The 24,395-nt window shown below is 45.7% G+C and overlaps 1 protein-coding gene across 1 annotated transcript in view; it reads right to left on the bottom strand.

Moving 5' to 3' along the window:
- Nucleotides 1-4,138: 4,138 nt before the first annotated feature.
- SLCO3A1 (solute carrier organic anion transporter family member 3A1) overlaps nt 4,139-24,395 on the bottom strand; it is a 124,837-nt gene continuing 104,580 nt past the window's right edge. The window contains exons 5-10 of the mRNA XM_082768831.1: nt 22,983-23,147; nt 20,869-21,067; nt 19,800-19,938; nt 15,194-15,369; nt 12,191-12,255; nt 4,139-7,723 (exon numbers count right to left, since the gene is read on the bottom strand). Coding sequence (XP_082624957.1) covers nt 7,344-7,723; nt 12,191-12,255; nt 15,194-15,369; nt 19,800-19,938; nt 20,869-21,067; nt 22,983-23,147 — 1,124 coding nt within the window. The 3' untranslated portion in view covers nt 4,139-7,343. The remainder of the gene's footprint in view (nt 7,724-12,190; nt 12,256-15,193; nt 15,370-19,799; nt 19,939-20,868; nt 21,068-22,982; nt 23,148-24,395) is intronic.

Genomic DNA, 24,395 nt, shown 5'->3' with positions numbered 1-24,395 from the left:
CACCAGCCACAAACACTTGCCAGAGAAGTCCTCAGCTTCTGGAGGAAACGCTCCCCAAAACCCAGCTATGAGACATCAGGGCTTGGAGGGCAGGCAGCAGAAACATGTGGGTGTGTTGTTCTCCGTTACTGCACCATGGAGAAACGTGAGGATGGAGAAGGAGTGGGTTAAAGAAGAGATTAAGTTCCCAATATTCTTATCAGTCAAAAAAAAAAAAAAAGGGGGGAGAAAAAAAAAGGCCCTCAGTGTTTGCCAGAGCCACAGAGGGGCCAGCTGGTTGAGTTAACAGGATAACTTCTTTCCCAATTTGCTTTGAATTTTAAGCTCTCGAGTTTGCTCAGCTGTAGCTGCTGCTGAGGGATCTCAAGGGTGGAGAATAACTGGGTTACACAGGCAGGGTATATGCTCCCGATCAGCCTCTGCATCAGGAAAACGAGCCAGGAGAAATCAGAAGCATGGCGAGGTGGCTGGGCAGTGCTGCTGCTTCTGCCCACCGACCACCCCGAGTAAAGAGCCGCGCTCCTCCTGTGCACTGAGGCTGCCCCACTCCCTCTGCTCTGCCTTTCACATGGTGCTTGGTTCTTATCTATAGAGGGCAAGAGGAATTTTAAAATGTCCTTATTGCAAACATTTCCCATCTAATGCTGTTTACGTGCTTCTAGCTCACACGACCCCAAACGTCCCCATGCCTGGAATGTGATATAAGAACATACAGCAGGGAAAAAAACAAAACAAAACATTTTTTTTTTTTTTTTTGCAGACTGCATTTGTCTTGTATCAAAATCCTAACAAACACCACGTTTATTGTACTTTATTTACACGGTCGTCACGTATACTATAATACAGCACAGCGGTCCGTTTGCAGCGGTAGGCACTATGGGTTTTAGAAGGTCACAGCTCTTCCCCTGCTCCCATCCCACCCTCCTCCCCATGGACTTGTACCCAAGAGCACCAAGAGCTGCCTTTTTGCCTTTTGCTCGTGATGCTGTGTGGTCCCAGCACTCTGCAATATTCCCACTGAGCCCTGCTCTGAGATGGCTCCTTCCCAAACGAGCAGGACGGGAGCTGCTTTTGGTGCTAACACGGAGTCTCCCAAACTCTGGGGGTCAGAGACCACCAGCAAACCCTAACAGTTGTCAGTGACAGTAATGTACACCCGCACGACGAGGCGTTTAACTGAAAGCATCAAGAAGGCAATAACATGCAGTAGGACAGGGCCCAGCCTGCACTCAGCAGAGCCCGGTTTTGGTCCCACTGCACTAAGGACTTCAGGAAAACGGCTGTGATCCTACAAGGGGGATCGCAACCCTCCGGGCTCACTGGAAGCATCCCGGGCAGAGAACAGGGCTCATTTCTTCCTTTTGGGTTCACACTGTTGTGAGGCACCAAAAACATAGCACTTGGATGCAGCTTGCACTGAAGGGTAAAAGCACTGGTATTTGTGCGATGCCATACTGCAAAACAAATGGGTTTTGGAGGACTAAAATATACCAGTGGAGGGGAAAGATGCCTTTCGCTGTCCTGCCGACTGGCAGTTCAGTTGGGAAGAACCAAGCTAAGTCAGGCCATATGCGACTTGTCGATTCCCGAGAGATTTTTGCTTCAGGTCTAAGAGCTCTGCAAACACTGCAAATAAAATTCCCACCACCTGCTTCACCTTAATACCAATTTGTTTTTGTCTGGGTTCATACCCTTCTCGTGTTTGCTCTCTGTAATTACTCAAATGAATGCATTAACTGGTAGGAACACTGCGAGAGGCAGAGAATTTCAAGCATCTGTGAGAGAATATTCCTGGAAAGTGAACCGGGAGCTGAAAGCCAGCACTTTGGCTGTCCCAGAGCTGTGCATGTCCAGCGGCGCTCTGCCCACTGGCATTGAGCAAGGCTCCTCTTACTCAATTTCTAATCACATCCTTCTGAACTAAACATTTGCACTGATGAGAAAATTCCAGTCTCGGGAAGTGGGGATCAGAAATGTCCCCAGTGGCTGCGGTGTCCAGACAGAACAAACCAACTTGCATGAATTATAAGGAAGCTTTTTCAGCCCCTCTCCCGACCACAGATTATATGCAGAAATGACCTTGCAAATACACTGGAGGCCTTTTCTTGTTTTTCTCAGCAATTCGCAAGGAGGAAATAAAAGGGAAAATTCATTTATGAAGTCGCTATAAATTATTTGCTGAGTTGGACTTGACAAGTTTCTTATTGCTTTTTGCCATGTGCAGACACCAACATCATGTAGAACAAGCCCAGCACTAGAAACTGTCAGGGTATTGCTAATCTTTCCCTTTCTACGCTGTTATGTTCTTCTCTGCTGCAGTTAATCAGAAGAATTTGGGGAAAACACCACAAGCTCATAACATCCCTAAGCCCACAGCCCTGTAGTGCCCTCGTTCCCTTCCTCCTTGGATCAACCTCAGCCTGAAATGAAGCCTGACTTGTGCCAAAGGCTCCCTTCATGTGGCTGCCAAACTTAATTAAGGGCTGCTCCTACAACTGATGGTGTCTTGGCTGCCTGTGGTGTGTGAGGCTGTGGGGACTGGAGGGCATCACGTTAGGAGGAAAGGAGATTTTCTGGAGGCTCCTGAGCTGCTGTCACAAAGCAGGAGGGTCACAGCAGCAACATGGGATTTTGGGAGAGGTGATCTCTGGCTTAGGTAGGAAAAGAAAAAGCTCCTAATGGAAGCAGGAACAGGTCAGTATTATTGCTTATACCCAGGGTGCTCAGCCCAGTGCATGGAAAGCCTCTGAATTTGGCAGGAATTAATCAGATCTGGAGAGAAAGCAACAGCAAACCTGCTTCTGCCTGCAAAAGTTCACATATGTGGGGGATAGATGAGCAAGGCTGTGTCTAAACGCAGAGTGGAAATAAGTCTGGAAGCCCCTGCGAACAAAGCTGTTATCACATCAGTCCAGTGAAACATTTGCATATGTCTTTCATACTGACAATTCCCCATGTCACCTGCCAAGAATAAAACAAACATCACAGCAAGACTGTCCAAGCCTTAAGAAAACACAGGCCAACACAACCGGCTGTGAAAAAATTCACTTGACAGCAACGGCCGTGGCCGACTCTGGGGCTAAAGCTTCATGGTGCCGGCAGCCTCGGGGGTGTCTTGGGTTTGCTCTGGGGTGAAGCTGCTGGTTACTGGCTGCAGTTGCCTTTCTGTCTCTCTTTTTCACTCTAAGAAAATGTGTCTGGAGTGACACACAAAGGTAAGCCCCCAATATATTGCTTCCAACAGTTCTGATGAACAGAAGCCAGCCAAGGATGCTACTTTGAACCCTGATGGGGATTGGAGGGACTGGAAGTCTCAATCATTCCCTTTATTATTTCTTTTGAGAAAAAAAAAAAAAAAAAAAAAAAAAGCTACGTGTCTTAGCCATTTGGAAACACTCCAATCACTTTCCAAATGTCTGCAGCCTGCCAGTTCAATTCTGAAGCAGCTAATTCCTTTCTGCATCTTTCCCTTTTCACCTTCCCAGCAAGGTGAGACCCAGCTGAGATTAAAAATAGGGGCTCTGAGTAGCTCAGAGCATCTCACAGGGGCATGGCAGCGTGAGGCCCTTCTGAGTTCCTTGCAAACCCTTCAAATTCTAAGGAATGGGGATTTGGTCTAGATAATTTGAGTGATGGCCTTTTTATTCCCATTGCACATCCAAGATGTGCTGGGCAAAGACAGAAAAATGTATGATTTCAACACGTATTAAAAAAGAAGGTTCTGAAAATGCATCTTCTTGTTGAAAAAGGAAACAACCCAAACAACAAAAAAACACCAATGGGACAGATTCTAGTGTCATCTGCTCCAATTTTAGATTGGGATTCCCTTCTGATTCAACTGGGGCAATTCCAAGGTGGGATCTATGCAAGGGAAGGGAACCCCCAATCTGAAGTCACGCGAGGCAACCAGACGAACCTTAGAGACTGCTCAACCTCAAGGAGATTAAATCTCCAACATCCCATCCTTAGCAGACAGCCAAGAAGAGAACACAGTGCCTGGAGATGTCAAAATAAAATTTCTGCTGAGACGGTGGCCTCAGCAAAACCCTGAATTTTTATGCCTCTGAATATGGAGAAGAATTTCTAACTCTAAATCTGCACTGCACGGCTCAGACCATGCCACTACTTCTGCTCCCAGGAATGGACATGTTTCTAACCCCATCTTTGTTCTCAGGTGTCCCGCACATTAAGGCAGTTGTGGATGGAAGTGGAGTGCTCGCAGGCTAAGGCGCGCACCGCGTTTTGGGAAGGAGGAGGATGTCTGAGACTCTCCACTTGTTATTCTAAAACAAAAATGGGGTTGCAGGCAAAACTGATCTGTGGTTTTGAAATCAGAAAAGCAAAGAGGTTGCTGGGATGGATGAGGGTTCTGGTCTGCACATTTTCTTTAAAATAAAACTTTTATTTGAATCTGTACCAAAGCACTGACAGTAAAACCCTTCACGATGCAGGCATCTGATACATCCTTAAAAAAGAGGAGGATGGGAAGAGAGCTTTTCAAAAGCCACATTATCAAAAGAAATAAAGCAACAATCATGCAGATATTTTAAGTTACAGCTTAAAAATAATAAAAGTAACCCCATTCAACTGCATCTCCCATACACACCATGAGAAGAGATTAAAAAAAAAAAAAGGAGGAAAAAAAATTGAAAGCATTAAGTGTTCTGGAATCCTGTTTCTATAACTCCGGTCAAGGGGGGCTTTTGACTGTACTGACAAACCTCAGCTCTTGAACACTGGGAGTTTGTTTTGCATCATGCCAGCACGTCATTCTCCTTCACCTTGGACTTTCAGAGGGGAAGAGATGGAATTGTGGAGGGGGTTATAGAATTTCAAGCAGTCAGGCTCTGAGAAAGGCTCTGTTCTCCAACGTTTGTGTTCAAGTCTGAATGTGTGTGTATGGTATAAAATTATGAGCTAACATTTGAAAAGACAGCAGTCTAAGTAATAAATTTCCAGAATGAAGAGAACTGTACAGAATGATTTCAAAGGCTTATACTTGACAATTATACATATTTTATGAGACAGTTATGCACCCTGTGCCTTTTTTAAATTCATTGTTTTATGGATGCAGTATCTCTTATTTTATCAGACAGGATATACTAAACAAATCTAATGGTCTAAAAAGCATCATTTACCACCCAGCGTAACAATGGCACTGCATAGCTTTGTAATTTTTTTTTTCTTAAACTCCTTCATTAATCAAACGATCCTTAACATGGCTGAAAACCAAGAATCGAGTATCTGCAGTTACAATATCTGTTTAGCATTTGGCACCGTGGAGTTTATTTGATACACCTTTTTTTTTGTTTTTTTTCCCTTATTGTTGCTGAACATTTAACGCTGTGCATAAATTACAAACACACTTGTAAAGTAAGTCAGACGGAAGCAGTTTGATACCCCACACCCATGTTTAAATGCCAAAATAAGAGCAAAGTCTGCTAAAAGCAGTGCTGAACATGAGTAGCAAGTTACCAGCTCCCCTGTAACCACAGCAGCTGTAGGGTGCCCACTGCCAGCAGTGGACAAGGACCTGGGGACGATCAGCCCATCTCCAGCTGCATAGAAGTGATGTCCAGCATTCGGTTCAACATACCAGGTTACTTCTCTAAACATCTGCAAGTTCACAACAGCTTCAAAATATGAACAAAAAAGGCATTTATTATTTTTTGTTTTATTAAGATGCTAACCCTTAAAACCCTTCTGACATTTACTCCATTGGAAATGGGCCTGGTTTCCATTTCTGACTGGGGAAAACTCATCAAACACAACCGCTTAGTATTGCTTCCCAACAGGAATGTTTTGGAAAAGAAAAAAAAGCATGCAAAATAAGCCTGGCCCAATGCTTCTTGAAATCAGATGAAAGTTTTCCCTTGATTCTTTACAGTCTTGGCTAAGACTGCATTGCAAAGGCAAAGCCAAATCTGTTCTTGTATGGGTGCCTCTTGAGGATCTGAATGAAAAATTCAGAGGTGCTTAGTGCCGGCCAGCCTCTGCTCCCACAACCCAGCCTTCCACAGGAACACAATTTGCACATCTAAGGTCAAAATGTGGCCTCCAGGAGAGGAGATTATTCCACCTTTCTCACATGGCTTCCATTGAAGTGAGTGGCATTTCTCAGGTGAAAAAAATATCAGTTGTGAGGATCAAGGTCGGTATTCCTTTCATCTTGTGTACACACACACACACACACACACGCTTTAAAGAAAACATCCACCACCCAATTTCTAGATTGCAAATTATATATATATATCTTTAAAAACTGGAGAGAACATAAATAGTCTCTCCATATATATATATGTATTCACTGAGTCACATATAATATGAAAAAACTATATTATGTAAATCATCATATTATCTATAATTTTCCAACTGACTTTTTTTTTTTAATAGAGACACAGTGCATTCATTCTCTTTTTTAAAAACATATTATGTGTCTTCATTGGCTTGGTAGCATATTAGAATGAAGGCGTATGGATAAAAAACGCAGAGGATTAAACAAACCCCTTCAGTCATATTATTAAACAGAATCCTTCCCCGAACTAGCATAAATAAATCCACCCTATGGAAAAGTGTCAGCGATTTAAGGGTTAACATAGATTTGAAAATAACTTTATAAAACCTTATTAGAGGACTACGCAGACAAATATTTGGAATTCATCCCCCTTTAAAAATGACAGCACGTTTGGCAAGTGTGAGCAAATGTCTCGAACTTTACTGGGTTTGACAGATCTGAGCACAGCTATTCACAGCCACCCAAAGGGCTGTGATCTGCGAATGCGCCTCAGCTGGAAGGACTCGGATACTCGGACAGCACTGCCAGCTACCTGGAAGGTTTCCAGCAGCTCTGAAGGTATTTAGTGTGGACTCGTGGCTGGTGGCAGAGTGTGAGTGGTTGAACAACTCCAGCACCGTTCTCTCTTTGCCATCACGGCGTGCGCCGGGTTCGAACAGCCCGGCAGGGCTCCACGCATCCCTGCCATTAACATCTTGCTTTCTCTATGCTTCATGCCCAAGCCTGTCCGTTTGCCGAGCTCTCCGATGAACCTCTGTGGATGCCCTTCATCGATTCCCGTTTTGGAAGCCCGTACTGTCATCAAAGGGGCTGGTACCCAGCCGCAGCAGCTCCCTGCTTTCTCCATCACCCCGCAGGATATCGCAAGTGATCCCATGAAAAGATGTTGTTCTCAAGAATCCTGACTGGGTTTGACTTTGAGAAAAAGACAAAAGTTTCCTGTGTTGCCATTGTTGCTTTGCAATTGTAATTCTTCACTCTCACTCTCCTCTTGTTTTTATTAAAAAGGACCCTTGTATTATTAATATAGTTCACCCCTCCACGGTCACTATAAAACGGACTCCATATTTTCACACCACTCATGATCTTCAAGGTTATAGATAAATTTTGTCCTATGTGATTGATTTTGGGGCACCGAGTCCCGCCCCAGATTGTCTAAGGTGAGAGTAGAGGCAAAAAACTCACTAGTGCTGAGCCCACCTTCGTGGTTCTTGATGTATCTTTTATAGTTTTTCCTCAAGCACTGCCAGGTGGTTGTGTACAAGATGAATGCAAAAGACTTGAGGGCTATAGCGATACTAACGTACAGGTATCTATAGACCACGTTGTCATACAGTGCGCAGGCTCCTTGCTCGCCACAGAACGTGCTCCAGAACAGACACGTGGAGTCAATTCCAGCCCCAAAGATCAGGGGAGGTGGAATAAAACCTGTCAAAATAAGAGAGACAAATCATGCTTTTATGATCTTTACGATAAAGGGAGAGGACGTGATTGCAGTGAATGGAAAGAGAGGACACTTATCAAGGTTAATGGTCCCAGATGGAGCCTGTAATTCTCTTCTGTTTTTTTTTTTTTTTTTTTTTTTTTTTTTTTTAGTTCTAAATCAACCTAAACAAAGGCTGTGGATACGAGTTTTTATTCTGGACTCATTATCTATGGAACAGACTCCTGCTGATATCCCAAATGCAGGTAGGATTTTCTCAAGTTTAAGTGCCTTACATTAAGCTTCTGGTTTGAAGCTGGGTGGAGGAGTAAATGAAAGAGGAGGAGGATGGCCCTGTAGCTTGCTCTCTGTTTAGATTCTGGTAATTCTGCACTCTGGGATGCTCACTTGAAGGGTGTCACAGGACTCCAGAGTCTGAAATCAGCTGGGGCACTGAGAGCTAGTTTTGGACCTTTTGCTGGCAGAGGAGTAGGCTTTCCTCTGATCCAAGGAGAAGAAACAATGGCCTGTAATGCATGCCAGTATTAAATAGGAAAAGAAGGGAAATTTTCAGTGTGTCATCAAGTGAAACATCACAGCAGGATTCTCCCAGAGCCACTGCAGCTAACGGCTGATGAGCATTTCTCCATTTGCAACAGAGCTGCAATCAAAAAGCAAAGCAATCACTCCAATCTCTGTTAACCAATAAAGGCGATGGTTTTTCTTCTCTACTTTTTCTCATCTTACAGGGATACTGTAGAGCATCACATTACCCCATTTCACATTACCCCCACGGTGGTGAGGCTGTCCACATCCAGCTGTGTGCTCCCCAGCTGGCACGTGGGCACCGAGCGTGCAGAAGAAAATGTGGATGCTCTAAATGTGGATGCTCTACATAATGCAGAGCATTTCTTTTCCTTCTGCTATATTTACGGGGGGGAACAAAAACGGATGGAAAGTGGATAAACCTGGGGGAGAGGGGGTGGGGAACAAAACCCAAAAAAAAATACACAAACAAAACTTACTGCTGTGGGCTAAGACAGCAAGCACGGAGAAGAACACTGTGGGCACCATGTACTCTCCCAGATTGGGCCTTGACAGTATCACCCCATTTGTAGGTGCTGCGATGGCTGAGACTCTATAAATACATGTGTAGGCAAACAGACACAAGGACTGCAGTTTTTAGACAGAAAAGTGCTTAATCTTGGATCCGGTTTCATCATTAACCTGGATTTCCAGGCTTAGATAAGATGCCTTCTTTCAGCTTGTCACGAACAAAACAGTGACATTCATGACATATATCCTACGACTACAAATAAATTGGTTGTCTTCACTGTTCCCTGTGGCAGCTGAGATCTCTTTATTTTATTTTGATGACTAGAGCTCTGCAGTTTTTGTTTGATCTTCCTTATATGTTAATAAATGCAGGAAGGAAGAAAGGCTATACGGACTTCTGGTACTCGTTTTAACCAGTCATTAATAGCATGGATGTAGTAAATAAAAATAGACGATATAAAAGCAAGACGATCCTTTTGTTACAAACACTAGTTCCAGTCATCACATCTAAGACCTGGTTATGTTCTGGAAAAACAGTCAGTGCCAGCTTGCTGTTCGTCATGTCAATGACATGTCAAGGGAAAGCTGCATGCGAATCAGAATTTTGAGGTGTGAACCCATACTTATGGACACACTGAGAGAAGCTGGTGCAAAGCTTTGGAGGTGCATAGGCAGAACTCCAGAAATAGTGATCACTCCCATCAGCTGCTTTCAGCTGGTTTTCCAGCTTTTCAAGATAATTTGGCCTGGAAGTTGCTGCTTACGAGACCTGACGAAGGACCTGTTTGACTGAACTACAAAGCTATACCTACGTGGATGCAGGCAGGTGTGGAAACCTTTAAGAAAAATACACACAAAAAATTCTTTTTAGCAACCAGAGTTTCAGGTAATTTCAGGGGAAAGGGCACATGACTTTTGGGATGATGCAGTGATTAGACCCTCTGAAACATGGCAGTTGAGGGATTACACTGTGGATAGGAAAGTCCTCCCAAGGGAAGCACTGCATTTTTCTCGTCTTGGAAGAAGACAGGCAAACAACATGGGCTCGTAGGAAAAAACAAATGAAGCCCCCTGGTAAGTGGAGGCTATGCCAGGATGCATGGTGAACACAGTTCAGAAAGGACGCATCCAGGATCTCTGCACATGACTAAACCCTTTCACCATTCCAGACATGCCCAGTCAGTGCTGACAATCCCTGACACAATCAGGATGGAATTATCAAGGATGTTTTGTCTCGTGCTGTTTCCAAAAGCCATTTTTCAATCTCAGAGGGATCTGAACTGCACGCTTCCCATCCAGCTCCGAACTTCCCCAGCTACTGGAAGCACTCAGAGATTCCAGGTTTCTAGTCCCATCAGCCCTACCTCTCTATGCATGAGATGTTATAGGGAAAGAACGTCCCTATCAGAGCTTCTTGTATAGCAACTGCTGCTTCTGAAAACCTTTGGCTCCAATTGCATTGCTTTACATTGTTCCCTGAGAAACTGCAGTAGCACTTCTGTATGAAAACACTGTTACGCTGCTCTCTCTCAGCAGAGTTCCTGTGGAATGAGATAATACATCCAGAAGGATACTGGAAGAATTCAGTGGTGTTTCATGTTATTATAGTGAATATTAAAGAGATTCAATCATGCTTTACCTCTTAGTGCAAAGCGTGGCAAAAATTTCTGTGATACATATTTCATGCAGAAACTGCAGGGCCATAGAAAAAAAGTTACCCCTGGCTTACCGAAATCTATTAGCTACGATTGCACCTCTGGGTCTCATACCACCTATATTTAATACTCTCCTTTGGTTCAAGAAGCAGCTATTATCACTCTCTTCTTAAGTCAAAGCTTAAAGGTGAACTGAAAAGCTTTTAAAATAAATCAGTAAAGCTAGTCTCAAACCTCAGATTGTTAAGGGCAAGATTTGGATACCATGGTTTATATTGAAAAGTACCTTTCTCTTCATTTTCTGTATGTTCTAGCTATGTTGCTGGATATATTCTCTTATTTCAAGGGAATTCCTTAGTGACAGAGCAACATATAAAGATTTGAGTTTAAATTCTTACTATGGTTTCTTTATAGGAAGAAAAAAAAAGATCTATTCATCTTCAGTACATGCGTCAGAGCCCAGTTTTAGTGGAATTCAAGATGCTGCTATCTCAGAAGGTTTCTCTCTTTCAAAATGTTGAGAGAAGAGAGAAAACCTTCCCCCTTAAGTACTTTTTCATTTGGAAACAACAACCCACAGATCTCCTCCTAGCACACTTGCCTGCTGACACTCCACATTCAGCCAAAGAAGACAGGCCAAAACCTGAGAGCAGCACTGACAGCAAAGGAAAATGCTGTCTTTGCAAGGCTTGAACCAGATCCAGGCCAAGTCAACCCAGAAGCTTCCCTTTGACTTATCTGAGCTCTGGATAAGGTTGTTTGATGGAGCTTTAATGCAAACTGGTCTGTGACTATCGTTTTCCTTTCAGCTCATGGGAGACAAGGTGTTACCAAAAATAAGTAAATAAATACAGTCACTTATTCAAGGCAATGAGTGTTATTTTGTGATTTTTGGTCTTCCTTTCTACAGCCTAGAAGATGGCATTTTACTCTCCAGCTCATCCCTTTGAGACTGGGGGACCATGCAGGGAAGGTACTGCCTGTGCCCTGCTGCAGGAGGCATGAAGCTTGACGCTAAAAAAAGTAAATTCCACCCCTAAAACATGAAGAAACCATATGTGTGAGATGGACCCACACAATGATGTGTCACTGAGATTAATGAGCTGAAATACAGGAGCTTTAAAATAGGAGCCATCTCTTTAAAAGGGGAAAAATTTCCACCTAGAAATAAGCAGCAGATAAACAAAAGCCCAGTGTGTTCCTTTTAATTCACACATGAGAAACACATACTGGTCCAGAGGAATAGCTGCATGCATTTTAATGGGATATTAACCCCCAGGAGAGTACAAGGACTCAGCCTGTCTCATCTCACTGTTTTCTTTTCCGAGAGACCAGAAGGAAGGGACAAACACAGCATGTAACATAGCTCCTGTCCCTCAAATGAGGATAAAAATATACATTCCTCTACTTCAGCAATATGCAATACAGCAGTAATTTTGCAAGCTGCTGACATGTTAATAACAACTATAGAAGAGAACCGTCTGCATGGGAGCGTGGCAGAAATGGTCATTTCTCATGCAACACCACATTTTCTTCCATTAGCACAATCCAAATGGCAGGAAAGGCGCCTTCGGGAGCCTTGATGCAACATCCTTCACAGGGAGGTCCTAGACCTCATTGCTTCAGACCCCACTCGTGACAACTACAGTGTCTGATGTGTAAGTTCACATGAAGAAGAAATCAACTCTTGCATATTAAAAATAGTGTTATCTGTGAGAGAGGGAAGGGTTGGGGAGGAAGATGAGAATTTTTTGTACCTACCTAGCAAACGGAGAAGCAGGAAAAGCACCCCCAAAGCATAAGACTTGAGTTCAGGGCTCACGGTTCTGTAGGGAGGAGAAAGGGAGAGAGTGAAATCGATTCTTATTGTTCTGCTTTGATTAACACACCCCATGGCGATTCTGTGCTGTCAGCCAGGATGCCACCACCACCTCTTCAAAAAGTCATTAATGGGGCTTTTCTTCTCCCTTTGCCTACAGCCTCGAAAGTAATTGCGACAGTGGCCATGTGATGGGTTCTGGAATTTAGCGAAGTCATTAATAACAGCAGCTGATCCTGCTGTCGGATAGGGAAAAATGAAATTCCCATCCCAGTAAATCATCGTTTACAAACTCCACATCATGATTTTCAGGCTCCACATGCTGAGAATTGGTGGGCGAGAAAAATGCCTTTTTCCGAGGCTTCCCAGACTACTGGAAATAAGAGGAGAAGGGTGGATGATGGACCAAAATGTTTGGTCAACCTGTGAAACCAAGCCTTTCAGTGATGACGTGCTCAACAAGACTTCTTTTCATGGAATTTGTTTTATACTGGGAAGACAATCATTGCCCAACCTTTTGCTATGAGCAGAACCCGGTTTATCGCATTAGTATCAACCTCCAAAGGTGCTTTAAAAAGTAATTCATGGCTTTCCGATTGGCTTAGCTCAAGGATCCTATTGGCTGAAGTTATCCTCTCGAGGCAGGCTCAGCAAAGCCTCTGGCATTTCAGAAATCATTAACTTGGTCTCAAGCCTTATAATAGCATTTTATGTCCCACGGTATACAGAGGCTTGGAAGGCAGACGGTGATCCCCACGTGACTGGGTTTGTCACGTAGGGAAATGTTAAAGGCCTCGGTGTTTTTTTCCCCCAGCTCTTCACAGAGGCCTGCACTCAGCCCTGCCAGTGACACCCATGGGGGCATGGGCACTCCTCTGTATAAATATATCGGAGGGGAATCAGAAAATACCAATTAAAAAGCCAGAAAAGCAATAGGATTTAAATTAAGAGAAGACCGTTCTGATCACTGTCCTTATCTCAGACATTACACAAGCCATGTAACCTGGTATCAGGACTCCTACACGAAGCCTATAACCTCTGGCTTGGTTTCAGCAGTTTTCAGGCAGACACCCAGGCCTGATAAAAAGACTTGAAGGTGTGAAGTATCTACCCTTGGAAAAATGTTTGAGTGATTAATGGCTTGGCTTAAATAGGGTCTACAGTAGCATGGGAAATGAAGGAAACGGAAACAGTATCGAAGTTTATATTATGGGAAAAATAGATTATCATTTGAAAAAAATCAGTGGTTTTTAATCAATGCTAGTGTCTGCCTGTCCACCTTTCTGTATTAAGTCAAGGTCAATCCCCATACCTTAGTGCGAAGTACAATTTGTCACCTGGAAGCATCTCCTTTTCCTGACTACAACACTGAACCAAAGACCTTCCTAGATAAGACATCTAATTTGAGGACTCTGAAGGGAGGGCAGACAAATTTCACACCAAGTGCTGAAATAATTCTAGAGCCTCAGCTCCAAGGCGAGCCGTTACAGCTGATTAAAGTGTTTTCTAGCTAAAACTTCAGTTCCTGCCCTGTGGCCATCTCAGGCACATGCCTGGGCACACAAAAACTCCCAGTCCCAGTGCAACTCTTGCTCGTCTGGTGGGGGGAGTTTGCTTTTAAATTAAACACAGGAAGCGAATGATGCTGTTGTCACTGCCAGAGACACCAGGGATACATGCCAACACTTCCTTTTAGCAATGCCTTATCCAAGATGGCATTTGCAAGAGAACATGTGGTGGGATATGGTGAGCAGCTCTTTCCCATGCATTTTAGCAGATAAAACACTAAAACTCTGAAGGGAGTGCAGCTACTAATTTGGAAGGGTGAACTGTTTATTTATCTGAGCTGAGAGCTAAGTATTTTTAATGCTCTCTTCCCTTTTTCTTGTATTCCTCTTCCTGGCTGGTGACTGGCTTGTCTCATTTGAAGTCGACACAAAGACAACTTCATTCAGGATCCTACAGGTGCTGGCAGCTCCCTCGAACAAAGAACCCTTCAAACTTCAAATTACTTTTGCCACAATATTTATCATGAGAAATTTGATTTCCCTTTAGCTACTGTAGATGCAAAGAGAGAAAAGAACCAGTAGATGGAATATCTCATTTTGTATCCTGCAGGGAGACATGCCCTCACCGAGCTGTTCTGTCCAAGATCCACTCAAGAGTGTGCCTCTAATACAGACGTTATTGATTGGGTTTTATTGGAATTTTCCAGGCTGCAGAATGGATTTGCTATTTATGCCTCTGGTTATTATTCTCACTAAGTGACAGCCTCTGGATAAACGTGGGCTTAGATATATACTTGTATCATAGGGTGAAGTGTTCCGTGTGTCTGGAAATAACACAGGGTCGGTTATCTGACTAAGCTACTTCAACTATTCACATTGGCTCAGCCCCGAGACGTCCTTCGTACTTTAAAGTTCCTTCTGGCTTTGGACTTGGTCCAGGGTGAGAGAAGTCAAACTCCAGCCAAGTGGGTACTGACCAATGCTCACCTTTGCCACAGTCTTGTATTTTTCCATCATTTCTAAGATCTCCAGGCCATCTCTAATGGTATCTCAGCCATTACATGCTGAGGCCACGGGGCTGCAGTTCTGCCACTTTGCTGCTGCAGCTGTAACGTCCCTCCTGCCTGGACTGGAAGCTGCACTTCTGCAGGTCCTTTCCCATGCTAACCCCAGCCTTGGCAAAACCAAGTTTGCTGCCCCTTTTTGCAGCATCCTGGCAGCGACCTTCTCGGTTTGCAAGCCCAGTTCCTCCTCACTCCCTTTTTACCAACACTGAACACGAGTGATTCCTTTATTCCCTTCAGCCACGGCAGGGATGAACCAGGTGCAGTGAGCAGCACCCCATGAGCCCCCGGCCCCATCCCCACCCCGTGAGCAGCCCCCCAGTGGCCACAGCCCCCAGGCAGCCCCCCCAGTTCCTTCTGGCATTGGCCTTACCTGATGAGTATGATAACTGAGGGCGTCTGCGCCATGGCCCCGATCATGCTGCAAACGCACATCACGCAGAGGAATGTCAAGAAGGCCTCTTCGCAGCCGGGACTGGGGCATTTTCCGGGAACAACGGTGGCATTTTCGGCAGGGACCGAGCTGAGGCATGAGCAGCCGCTGAGGTTCTGTGGAGGAGCACAGGGGTTCAGGGAAAGCAAGAGCTGTGGTCCCCGGCACCTGCCCTCTGCGATGAGGGCTGCCAATAGCCACTCGGAAGGCTCTCATGGTCAATTAAGTCACTCCTAAGTGCTTATCTGAGGGGGGCTTGGGAAGGATTCCCAAGCATGTCAGCTCTGATGCATGTGACCAGCAAGGAAACGTCCCTCGTCTTGTTTCTTTTCTCCTGCTCCTTTCAAGTCTCTCCCATAAATGTCATGGAGACGGAATTATTGCCAAGTTATGCCCCTTCAGAGGAGAATAAAGAAACGATCTGTGTCCCTCAGACACAAAAGATCCCCCAATTATGGGTCTAATTACTTTCTTCTTTACCTTTGTCTTCATGGCTCTTGCAGTTAACTTGAAGTATGTTAAAACCAGGTAAATCTGCAGCCCTGTTCCTGGCTGTGGGACCAGTGCCTGATTCCAGCACCCTGGGTTTTGGGAGGAGGACACCCATGGCACGTGCTGCGGACCACCAAGAGCTGACTATCGTGGTGTGGCAGCACGGACACTGCTGGGCTCGAGTGCACTACAGGGCTAATCAATGACACCTAGTTCAGAGGAATTTGTGTCGAGCTAAAAGCTGAAGTCAGGCAAGATAAACTATCAATATGTGATCAGAAGAAGAGCGAAACGACTGCATTTCTCTTTGATGTCTCCAGCAAGTGCAGGATGTGAAAAGAAGCTTTGTTTGCCAGTCACAGATTTAGATTTTTTTCTTTCTTATTTTCTAGCTTGCCCTCCTGAATTTGTGAGTGGGGGATGTCGATGCAATTAAGGCGCACAATACTACCAAGAAATCCCTTAATGAATACAGAACGAAACGATCATAAATGATTCATGTCTTGTCTTCGTTGGGTTGCTGGGTTTGCAGGTCACATGTTTGTAAGAGGAGTAATGCCATAAGTAAAACATACTGAAAAACAGCTTCGTCTCCTCCCCTTCCCTCTACCACATTCAAGCAGAAATTCCTTTGCTTTTCTACTGGGGTCCCCTTAGGAATGTACAAAAGCACACTTTCTGGTTCACTGCCTCTAAAGTTAAGGATCCGTGGGGATGCTACTCTAGCCTTTCTGACACCAATCTCTTTCTTCTTGCATAGGAGTCAAATGATTTTCTTCCACATAAGTGCACAGAGGGCAAGAGAGACTGCAGTGCAGAGCTCCAGGATCGCGGGAGTAGACATGTAGGTGCCTTTCTGGCTGGCAAGCAATCATTACCATAAAAAATTCCTGTGCTGTGAGTGAGAAGCTGCCACCTGAAGGCTTTGAGATGGTGACAATTAGCACAACTGCAGTGGTGTTTGCACAGCAATAGCAGTGCAGTAATTTGTAACTCCTGGCTCTTATTGCCATACATTGTTGGTGTCCAACCCGCCAGGACACGGCCCTGTAGATTAAACCACATCTAAATACATACCTGTACTGAAAAATCCTGGGATAAAATTTCCAGTGTGGCAAACGTGCACAACTGGCTGCTCATTTCTGCTTATTTCTAATGGGCTGTCATCAAAGAGCAAATGCCTGTTCCTGGCAATGGTGGGCCAGATTCTCCTCCTGTTGGTGTGGTTTTCTACCCGGTACAATAAACCACGGAGCAGGTCCCTACCTTCGGACCCTGAAACGTTGCCCCTCAATCTGCTTTTCCAACCACCTTGCACCGAGGTGCTATCCCAGAGCAATGCAAGTATTTTGTACCAGCTACATCCGCTCGCTTAGTGCTGTGCCTCAGCCTTACTTGGGAGATCTTTGATCTTTTATTACTGACATGCGATACAACTCACAGACATCAAACCCAGGAAACATCAAAGATGGACTTTTACCTTTGCCCCGTGGCAAGGCAACTTTTTGTTACCCATGCCAAATCGCTACAGATTCCCTTGTCTGCAACCCCACCACCACTCAACCACACATTTATTTTCCACTGCCTTGCAGCTTGCACACCCAGATTTTTTATGTTTTGTGCGTGTGTGAAGCTGCACAGGAGCAGAGTTTGCACCTTCAAGAGCATCCCAAGTTTGGGGTAATTATCTACACAAATTACCCACGTTTTTAATTATGTTTTTTTTTTTTTTTTTTTTTTTTTTTAAACCTTGGCTCTGACAGGAGAGGGACAAGCTGGTACTTCACTGCAAAGCCCTGAGATGCCAGCAATGTAATGCCGGGCTGGAATTCACGCACCTCCCGCCAAAAGAGAGATTAAGAAAAGCAACGGCACAAAACAAACAAGATGTACGGTCAAAGGCTTTGCACGCATGGGTCACTTTCGGGAATGGCTCAAAAGGGATTTTCCTGTGGGTGCCAGAGCTCTGCCTATCAGCCCCAATACTCCTAAAGCTTTTTGGAAAGGTGCACCCCTGCAACCAGCTCGATAAGAGAGCACAAATGGAAAAGAAAAAAAAACTAACTGAGCTACACGCTGTTTTTGGAAATTGTTCACAGCGGAAAAATGTAGAGAGGCAGTCAGAAACATCCAATGCACTAAAGTTAAATAAAGCATTCAGAGAATTTTATGTCCCAGTAAAAAGCAACCCTTGGCTCATCACGAGCATATAACATTCACAAGAACCTCTAGACAGGTCATTACCTGGATTATGGGTTTAAAACCTGGTTTGGAAATTTGGCTTTGCCTCAGGGCCATGACATGGCCAAACTGGTCCATAATTTTTGATAATGCCCTTTCTAGAGGATGCTACTGCTTCACTAATTTGTATTCAAAACGGTACTGCAAGAAACCACACAAACCAAAGCATCAAAAAGAACCCCAAGATGATGATGAAAGGAAAAGAAAGAATGAATGAGCAAGAGAGAGGGGAAAGGACAGAGAGGTTCTTGCTCAGAGGTTTGCTCTCATGGAGCGCGAGGTCAGGCAGCTGCTCGCTGAATGGACCAAGCTGAATTTTCATTCCTGCGCTCCTTCCAGAGGAGCCCAAGCTTTGCCCTGAGTCGCACAGCAAGGCGGTCGCTCCTGCACTCTAGACACGAACAACGCTGGTCGTACTCTTGCTAAGGGCTCGGCGAACTGGTGAGACACCACTCTGTGTGCTCTGTACAAGCTGGCTTCTTGTCAAAACGCTCACGTTGCTGCCCGAAGTGCTGGCTTGTCTCTTGTCGGGAGGTTGAGGGCAGGAGGTAACGTCTTTGCATGTACCATGGCCCAGGCCACAGGCTCGTGGGTCCCTTCTGGGGTTGCTGAGAGCACCGTGAATCCGTGGCACTTTCCTTTTTTTTTCAAAGGGCCGCCTTCAGCTTTGAGGCTGGAGTGGGAATTCGGGAGAGAAGAGGTTTCAGCAAGATGAGCTGGCTCCCGGGTCATCTGTACCGCGAGTCTGCACTTGTTAGCAGCAAGCTTGTGCCTCACTGCCTGGTGCTCGCAGGCGGTTTGTCTCTTCAGGGAGGGGAGGCAGGTTTGATGTCTCCTCAAAAAGGAAGGATGAAACCACAGAGGGATAACTGCACGCGGTGAGCGCTGATGTCCCTGAAGCTGCAAACGGTCACCACTACTGGGTTCACCTCCCTCAGGCTCCACACAACACGGTCACTGCGCCTGGCACGGCCCCAGCCAGGGAGCAGAGACAGCAGAAACCCTGCCAATTCCCCCCCACGGGAGCGACAGGCCTTCATTTGCAGTGTAACCCAGCAGGCATTAGCATTTCAGCAGTAAAAAATGGAAAAGCAGACTTTTAAGAATTCCTCGTCTTTACACAGAGATGGCTTGGTCTTGAAGAGCTTTCTAAAGGAATAAACTCTTAGAAATGGAGAACTGAAAAATGCAGAATGTCTTTAGAGGGAGTCTCTGTTCTCTTGACAACTGTTCTTGCCATTGCCTCAGAGAAAAGGAGTGAAAGAGAGAAGCAAGAGGAGCAGAAGGAAATCTTAAACAAGGGTGAATAAAATCAGGAGTTGGTCATATGTGTCTAGGAACCAGACTCGGGGAAAAAAGCAAGTAGAAAAGTAGAAAGGACTGGCCAGGGTGAACACTACCAGGTGGAGAACCAGGGAGACGGGGAGCAGCAGGAGAAAAGAGTTTTCCCCACAGTTTGGGCCAGCAAGCTCTTGCAGAAGATCGGGATTCTGTCAATGCACATACACAGATTTCCTCCTGTGCTGCTCTGCTTCAGTGCTGAGAAGAAAGACTGGAAAGGGGGATGACAAGGAGGAGGAGAACGAAGGGAAAACCCATACTGCTTTATGAGTGCCCCTGGCACACTGCCGCCAGAGCCAGCGGGCATGAAGGCAACAGAGTGAGAGACATCAATGGCTCAGGACCAGAGACTTGGGGGCTTAACCACTGCTGACTGTAACTGAGTGACTCGACCAGATATGCACTACCCTCCCTCACTTGCTCTCACAGAGTCATTCCTACAGGTGAGAGATGCCAAGGAAAGGCTGTTTACCGTGCTGCTGCAGCCAGCAAAGCAGGCAGATAAGTAGGTGACCCCATCTGCACCACAGACTGGAGTGAAGGAATCGGTTTGGCATTCACAGTTGTTATTGCAGGGGGAATATGGGTCCAGAGATGAGGTTGGAGTTGAGCTGTAAGAGAAGCAGAAATAGAAATTAACAGGTAGTATAATGATACCAGCCAGCTTTTCCAATCACTGCTGCACAAAGATGGCTTTGAAGGGAGGGTGAGTTAAGGCAAACAAATTACAAAAAGCAGTGGGCAGGCTATCAAGGTCCCAGCTTGAGGAAATCCAGGCTACAGTCTCTCCTGAGGACAGAAATGCCTTGGCCACCATCCCTCTGCAATAGGAAATCTAATGTGAAACTTGGGCTGCCTCGTCTTCTCAATGAGCAGCCCCAAGGAGACCCTAAGACATGCCCAGAGAGGTTGCTCTGTGTTTTTCTGGAGAAGTGAACAGCTGAGAGCCTGAAGTTTTCATCTTCATAAAAGTCACTACTGCATGCTGAGGAGCACCAGAAAAGAAAACAGGGAATAACTCTCCAAGTCCTGTGAATGCTACAGTGAACTGGGTACCTCGTTACTCCCATCAAAATGTGTTTGGAGCCATTCGTGCTCTCTCCGCCATATCCAAATTTCCATGTGTCAGTAACCTGGTTCTACAAATTCCCCTCAGGCACTCCAATAAACACACAAAGCAGCGTTATGTCCCTCACTGCCAGGAGAAACCAGCTGGCGTGGTGGATCGAGCGCTGTGTAGGTGGCCATGGGTTCAGAACTGGGTCTGGCACCTTTGATTCAGTTTGGCTGATTTTAGTAAAGCTCATTTGCCAGCTGCAGGCACTCAGCTCTCACATGTGGTATGAAGAGCCCCGAGAGTGAGAGCATTATTCGACGCTGCCCTCCTTAAACTGCTTGCTATATGGTTGCCCGTGGGCCGGCACTGCCTGAAGGCTGCTCATCGAGGACAATTATGTGGCACTTACATTGGCAAAGCTGAGAGAGATGTGCCCTTTGTTGGCTGGATGGAGGGGAGACCCTGAACCTCTCTGGGGACTTACTTGTTTCCATAGGGAACAGTAACCCCTGCCACGGGTCCCGTGTCGCATCCCAGGAACAGGAAAGACACGTAGCAAGCTGTGGACACCAGGTTCACCAGCATGGCCATCCTGATGGCTCCCAGAGCAGAGAGGCTGAGCTTCTTCACCAAGAGGCCACCCAGGAATATGCCCAGACACGCACATGGGATTGCTGTCATCCCTGCAAGAGAAAAAAAACAGTTATCAGCAAGTGCAGGTAAGGGTCAGTGAACCACACTGCTACAGGCTTGTATTTCTCAGCAATCAGATCTGTGTGTTATCGTTGGGAAACCTTCTAATGGTCAACTACCGGAGCTGATATTCATTCACTCAGGCGTGTTCTTCTTAGCAGTCATCAATCAGGAGCCACAGAAGCGCTGACACCTGGCAGTGACTGAGTTAGAGCCCGTCTGGGATGGCAGACCAACTCACCGACCACCAGCCCGCTCCTCTCCTCGCCTCAGGCACTGCACAATTATATCCGCGCTGTTTTCTCCGGCCTTGTTTTAGGACACGGACTGGGGCTGCTCCACACAGAGGGATGTATACTTACCGCTGGAGGAGCCACAATTTTCTTCTAGTTTTCATCCATATTTTAGGAGGATGCCAAAATGGCCAAGGGTGGCCCGCCTTAACCTAAACAACAGCATCTTTAATGCGTCGTGTGACAGCTGGCAGCCAGAAGTCACAAATATTCCAAGGTGTCTGGAAGCTTTGGGTGAACCCCACTTGGTATACTTCAAAGCAGTCTGATTTTCAGAGATTAGGCAATAGTTGCATTTGAAAATGCTAAGCCTCCCTTACAGAATCTCCTTAAACTGCGAGATGCAAAATCACTGCCAGAAGTGACTCACTTTCCAGGCACAGAGAGGCATTATCACACTGAACGTGTCTGGGTTCACTTTAATCCCTGTGCTGCCAGTTGCACTCCAAACCTCACCTTCCCAAGCTAAGCTCAGAAGTGCATCCAAATCCTCACATTTCTGGACTCCCACAAAAGCCACCTGGGAAATCTGGCAGCAACGCTGCTTAAATTAAACAAGTTGTGTGGATGGTGGAAGTATCAAAGTCTCCTACACCCTGCTTGGTCAGAGGCAGGACGTGCTCTGGCTCACGGTGTTTCCCTCTTTGCTGGCTGGCCAGCTGGCCACACACGCTGACCAGCCAGACACCCTCCTTCAAACAGCACAGTGGTTGTCCTTCTTCCATTGGACCAATACTGAAGTTGCTTTCCTTTGCCAAGCCTTTAATTTTCAGGAAAATTACAAGAACCTGACATCTCGGAGACCTCTGCCCTTCTGTAAAACCCATTAAAATCCACCAGCAAGTTTTGCGTTGCCGGTGGAGGCAAGATTGACTGCACGAGGTTGTTTCTTTTGGAAAATTGGGCCCAAACCAGAAGATATCACTGAGTTCGATGGGAAAATAAGTAACTGTCAGGAGAGCAGCTTGCAAGTTTTTTATTTCGATATTAAGATTCATCCATTTCACGATGTCTCAGTTTTTGACAGGTCACTGCCAGATGCCCATCTGGTGAGCTGTGGGTGCAGATCAGCCAAGATCAACCCGCAGATATTTCAGATGGGTGCTGCTGAGAGAATGGCTGTCACAAACGAATTGCTAGACTGCTTGGAAATGAGCAGCAGGAGAAAATAAATGAAGATCCTGCCTATGCATGAGTATCTTGACAGAGAATGAATGAATGTCGAGAAATGAAGAGTACATGGGAAACAGCAGCAGCATAGCATGGTCAGAGAGAAGGGGTTTTTGAAGCTGTTTCAGCTGATGATTGCAGTCCTCTCATTTTCAGTACAAGAGGAAAGGAGGGGACTAACAGGAGAAACTGGAGAAATCTGGAATACCTGAACCAGGAGATAAGTAGCTAGATGGGCAGCCCTGTAGCTTGGCAGGTAATTGTGCCAATGGCCCAGTTTGGTTAGGATTTTTGCTGAACTTCAGGGCCATCACATCTTTGGATGCTGGGCAAGTTACCTTCTGAGCAGCCTTATCAGCAAGCGTGGTTGCAGCTACCAGTCATGCTGAATATTTCAGTGCCTTTGGATGCTGGAGGCTCGGCGGTCCCTGTGGTTACTCACCCAGCAGCTGGTTGGCAGACGAGGTGGTGAGGTTGAACTGCTGCTCCAGGTACTTTCCCAGGAAGGCAGCAAAGCCCGCCACCACGGCAATCTCCATGCAGGCTGCCAGGATGATGCAGGTGAAGACAGGATTGGAGAGCAAGTGCTTTGTTACTTTGGGGATCACTAGAAGAGAGGAAAAAGGGAGAGGTGTTATCGTGCAGGCTCTGCTCGAGGTGCTGAAGGTGCCTTGCTACTCTCCTGAGGACAAACTCATGGTATTAGGGCTAAATTTCCACTCTACACAGAGAAACTGGTCGAAAAGTGGCAACACCAGATGAAACAAACCCCACAGTGTCATCTAAAGTACCAGGAGGTGCAAAGAGAAGTCATCTGTCATTATTCCTAAAGGTTAAGGATGATTTTGAAATTTTGAAGGATCAATGTTTTCCAGCATTGCTCTCGTTTCCCTTGAAGGGACGTCAGTCAGAGCCTGATATTCTCTTTTTCCTTCACCTCTCCCTGCCTGTTCCCCATGAACAATACCAAGTCAGCTGATAAGTGCCATGAGTGTACATAGTACCCACATTCTTTCAAGCTTTCAGACACAAGCTAATCCAAGCTCACATTTGGCCCTTCCTTTTCCTGCCATCCAGGTTTGCTTCAATTTTTAATTCCCACCTAACACTGGCTCACACGCCAACATCTTCTTGCAGCACATTTGTGTGCAAGCTGAAATTCTCTTCTCTGGCCCAGGGGCACTCATGAGCATGAAGGATCCCACACCTAGGCCAGGCAGATTAGCCTGGGTGTTCCCACAAACCTGAGCTTGAGCAGCTGAACGACACCTTGTGCCTAGCCCCTACCAGCCTCGGTGGCTGCAGGGGTAGCAGGGGACGTGCTGAGCTCCTCATTGTGTAACACACACACACACACACACACACACACACACACCCCTGCTTTAGTTTCATGATCCCTTGCTCTTCCCTCCTGCATCACTAGTGTCCTGAGCCCTCTTCCAAGCTCGTCTCTATTTCCGATAAGGAAACACAAGTTACCTTACAAAGGGAAATTTGGCTAATGAATCAGATAGCACATTTTCTACTTCAGTGAACATTTTAATTATTGCCGAGATAACACAGCTTGAAGAGGATAGCATAGCAGTACAGGAGAGAGCCTTGCTTTGTCTCAATACCTGATGACTAATTTCTCCCTGAATTAAATGTGAAAATCATTAAGTTTGAAAATTACCCTGCTGAAGTGTAGTGAAGCCTCAATGGGCCCCTATTTGCATTTTGAAAATCCATTCCCCACCCACCTCTGGTGTACCAGGGTCTGCCAGATGACAGATTTCTCTGGTGTGGCTTCTATTTTCCCTTAGGGCTTTTTTTGGTGTGAAATCTAATTGCACTGGCCTCAGCAAGAAAATGCACA

The sequence above is a fragment of the Aythya marila genome (genome assembly GCF_965140915.1).
Source record: "Aythya marila genome assembly, chromosome: 11".
Classification (NCBI taxonomy): Eukaryota; Metazoa; Chordata; class Aves; order Anseriformes; family Anatidae; genus Aythya; species Aythya marila.
This window is presented reverse-complemented; position numbering and strand designations above follow the sequence as displayed.